This window comes from Limulus polyphemus, unplaced genomic scaffold (assembly GCF_000517525.1).
Source record: "Limulus polyphemus unplaced genomic scaffold, Limulus_polyphemus-2.1.2 Scaffold12399, whole genome shotgun sequence".
NCBI lineage: Eukaryota > Metazoa > Arthropoda > Merostomata > Xiphosura > Limulidae > Limulus > Limulus polyphemus.
Window position 1 is genome coordinate 1 of NW_013678009.1, and position 4,420 is coordinate 4,420.

At 36.5% G+C, this 4,420-nt stretch overlaps 1 protein-coding gene across 1 annotated transcript in view; it reads right to left on the reverse strand.

Annotated features, from left to right (window-relative positions):
• Nucleotides 1–74: 74 nt before the first annotated feature.
• The window catches only part of LOC106476979 (mucin-5AC-like), a gene marked incomplete at its 3' end in the record, with an annotated part of 10,313 nt that continues 5,967 nt past the window's right edge, over nt 75–4,420 (reverse strand). Inside the window, exon 3 of the mRNA XM_013937593.1 lies at nt 75–568. Within this exon, the coding sequence (XP_013793047.1) occupies nt 75–568 (494 nt within the window). The remainder of the gene's footprint in view (nt 569–4,420) is intronic.

Genomic DNA, 4,420 nt, shown 5'->3' on the forward strand with positions numbered 1-4,420 from the left:
AACGATCCAATTGCAGTTGACGTTAATTTTGACTGTGTTAAGCTATTTTCGTCTTTTTGAGTTTCGGATATTACACTTCTAGTTGATGCTGGAATAGATTCACTTAATCCCGTTTCTTGTGTTTGAGATTCCGATGATCCACTTATTTCTGACGTCGATACAGACTTAGTTGAATTGGATTCTTTTGGTTGAGATTCTGAGGTTAATTGAGATTTAGTTGTAGTAGCTTCTTGTGGTTGCAATTCTGATATTCCACTTGCAGTTGACGTTAATTTTGACTGTGTTGACGTACTTTCGTCTGGTTGAGTTTCCGATATTACACTTGTAGTTGATGTTTTAATAGACTCACTAGAGGTCATAGTGTGTGGTTGTAATTCTGATGATCCATTTGTTCTTGACGTCGATTCAGACTTGGTTGATTTAGTTTCTTTTGGTTGAAATTCCGAGGTTAATAGAGATTTAGTTGTGGTAGCTTCTTCTGGTCGTGATTCTGACGTCACACTTGTAGTAGTAGGTAATACAGAGGGTCTTACAACATTTGTCTTCGCTGATTCCATTGTTGAATATTCTGAAATAAACGTTCCTTTTGTAAAAATCTTCTGTCAAATAACATTAGCTTAAAAAAGGATAAAAGGATTAGAGATGCTTTATAGATTCTCGAAAAGTTTCAGGTGGTTTTATAAACGACTTGTATTGTTTGAGATAGTTCTGTACATATGGTATACGGTGAATACTTTATGCGATCTTGTAAATTTTTGGAGGGTTTTGAAATAGGCCGAAGTTCTATTATTCGTTGAAATGATAAGTCGTTTAACAAATTACTGAAATGGCATGTAGTTTTCTATTATAACGCCCCACCCCCACGGCTGAAAGGGCGAGCATGTTTGGTGACGGATATTCGAACCCGCGACCCTCAGATTGGAAGCCAAGCGCTTTAACCACCCGGCCATGCCGTAGGGGGCGTTATCAAATGTGACAGTCATTCCCACTATTCGTTGGTAAAAGAGTAGCCCAAAAAATTGGCGTTGGTGGTGTTGACTAGCTGTCTTCCCTCTGGTCTGTCACTGCTAAATTAGGGGTGGCTAGCACAGAATGCCCTCGTGTGGCTTTGCGCGAAATTCCAAACAAACCAAATCGAGCTCGCGACCCGCAGATTGATAATCGAGCGCCCCCTAACCACCAGGCCAGAACAACATGGTGATGCTCGCTATTAAACTTAGTAAAAGTCGTAAATACTTTTAGTTTGAGATGTAAAAGTTCAAAAATAATAAGAACAATTTCGCACGACAGTATTCGCTTAATAAGTTCGCTATACTTTTTACCAGGTTCATACCACATAAGTTTTGTTAAGATCTTTGTGTGTGTATGTGGGACCCGAAGGGCAATAGGTATCTTTACTTTGACCTCACACTGGCTGTTTAGTATTTCGCCAAATATCTTAAAACGTGTGGGAAAGTAAGGAATAACTTAGAGAGGTATAACATCAAAGCACGTTTTAATTAAGATGAGAACACACTGTGTTACATGATGTGAAAAAAAAAAGAATAAAATCATTGAATTCACGTATTCTCGGTATATAACAAAAACCATCATGCAGTAGGTAAATAACAGATATATTTCTGTGTGTGTGTGTTTGTGGAGAGACTTGTAAACTGTAGAAAACATCATTATTACCAAAACAAAGCCAATGAGAAATTATTCTTCGTCAGCTCACGTGCAAGTGGCCCTAATAAACGTGCGAGAAAAAAGTTAACGACTTAGATGGACTTCAAGACGTACTTTGGCAGTGACACTGTCACACTTTCTGCAGTCCAAAACTAAGTTTATTGGATATATATGGGAGTATTTTATGTGTTGAACTCAGTTATCTGGCACCCAAAATATAGTTAAGTAAAAAAAATCATGTTGCCATCTAAGTTGCTGTTAGAAAGAATTTTAATTTTGTTTTGACAAAATTTAAAATGTGTTTTATTATAATTTATTCTTAAGCTTTATATTACATAAAAACATCTCGTAATTTTTATGCAGAAGCATTCGTAAAGGCATTCTGTAGTAACGTTGTTTCCAAATTAAGATTCATTTCCAGGAAATAGTATTCACAGGCAATACATAACCTTAGCATGGTCTTTCATTTCTGTTTTTTTTTCTATTGTTTTATTTTTCCTTTCCAGTAAAAAAGTATTCGTTGGTAAAAGAGTAGCCCAAGAGTTGGCGGTGGGTGGTGATGACTAGCTGCCTTCCCTCTAGTCTTACACTGCTAAATTAGGGACGGCTAGCGCAGATAGCCCTCGTGTAGCTTTGCGCGAAAATCGAAACAAACAAACAAACAAACAGTAAAAAAGTTCCTCAGTGGCACAATGGTAAGTCTGAAAGGTTGTAACGTTAAAAATCGGGTTTAGATATTCGTGGTGGGTACAGCACAGATAACCCGTTGTGTAGCTTTGTGTTTAACAACAACAAAAAGCAATTAATAATGATGTTCAGAAATAATCTTCGGTCCTTGCAATTTCAATTTCTTTCTCACGTGAAGTTTTTGAATTTGAAAGACATCTGATTAAGTAATATTTTCGTATTTTCGTCACAAGTATGGTATTTCCAGTGTCTTTTCCAGCTTCTTTCCAAGAGTTTACAGTTGTTTTTTTTGTTTTTTTTTAGTATTAAAAGAGAGGTCAAAGAGGGAATTGTATATTCTCGAATCTTCTGATGACATAAGGACTCGAGGTTACTTGCTCGCTGCTTGTAACATATCTGTATGGCAGTTTTAAAGTTTCATAAACTTGTTGAAAAAGTAGATGACTCTTTATTGGTGCGTGCGTTCAACACTCCTGACTCGGACTTCTGTTATTAACTTCCTTGCTTCACTTCTTTCTAGGAATTTCCTCTGATAATTAATCGTTTTTCAGAGTTTACTTTTTAAACGCATTTCTCAAACACACGTACCTTATTTCCTCAAATCTTAACTCATTATTTTTGCGTTGTTAGGTTTTTCTTCAACCTTATTTCTCAGATCTCATTCATCAGCTACTACGTGGATGAAATGTGAGAATATATGTCCCTCCCTACAGCACTTCCATGAACAGATATATGTCCCTCCCTACAGCACTGCCATGAGTAGATATATATCCCTCCCTAGAGCACTGCCGTGAGCAGATATATGTCCTTCTTTAGAACACTGCCATGAGCAGATATATGTCCCCCTCTAGAGCACTGTCTTGGGCATATGTATATCCCTCTCTAGAGTACTGCCATGGGCATATGTATATATGTCCGTCTTTAGAGCATTGCTATGAGTAGATATATGTCCCATCCTAGAGAACTGCCATGGGCAATACAATTTTATTTATTTTCAAGTTTCAGATAGCTAATATTAAAGATCCTGTTTTGTGTGTGTGTGTGTGTGTGTGTATCTAAAAATAAAAGTGAGACTGGGAGAGATGTTAGTCTATAAACGTGCTTCTGGAAGGGTCAAAGGGTACAACTAAGTTACATTATAACTACATGGTACTGTGGGGATATTTTTCGCGTCTGCTACGAGTCACCTAGGTGCATTTATACGCTTAAGAAAAACGTCGCCGTAAAAATTACTTCAAACTTTAACAAAATGTTTATTTCTGTAGTTTGTTTTAAAACGACTCTTTGTTTTACATACCATGCCACTTTAAACTACATTATATATGACAAATGTATGTTTAATATTTGCTAGAATCTTGTTGTTGTATCTACGTAAACTTTCTTTAGTTCGTTGAGTTAAGGAGGATAATTCTGAATTTTATTTAAGCCATCTATTTCTCTATCTGTCTGTCTGTCTGTCTTTCTTCGTATAGCGTTTGCGTCGACACTATGACATAAGTACTATATAAAAAAAACAGGTACAGACAGATCTAAGCCTAATGCCCAAGTGTACAAACAGATCTAAGCCTAATGCTCAAGTGTACAAACAGATCTAAGCCTAATACCCATGTGGTTTCCCTTAGAAGTTGCAGTGTAATGTATGTATCTCACTTTTCTTATCGATTTTGCTAGGCTTTTCATATAAGCATGTCAATATGGTTCTTGAAGGATGTCCGCAATTTAAAATAATATTTTTCGAGATAATTAAAGAATTGTCTTATGACAGATTTAATGTTAGAAATAAATAGTATAAAGTTTGCAAATAAAATGATTTTTCGTTCAACATAGTTCCTCATATTTTCACCTGAACGGCACCTTATGGCTTAAATGGCTATTCCAAGTTCCTCAAGGCACAAGTATAATCACTCTTGATTTAAAACTACTGACCAGAGGAATAAAAAATTTGAGTCACCAACATTCGTTTGTTTGTTTGTTTTTGAATTTCGCGCAAAGCTACACGAGGGCTATCTGCGCTAGCCGTCCCTAATTTAGCAGTGTAAGACTAGAGGGAAGGCAGCTAGTCATCACC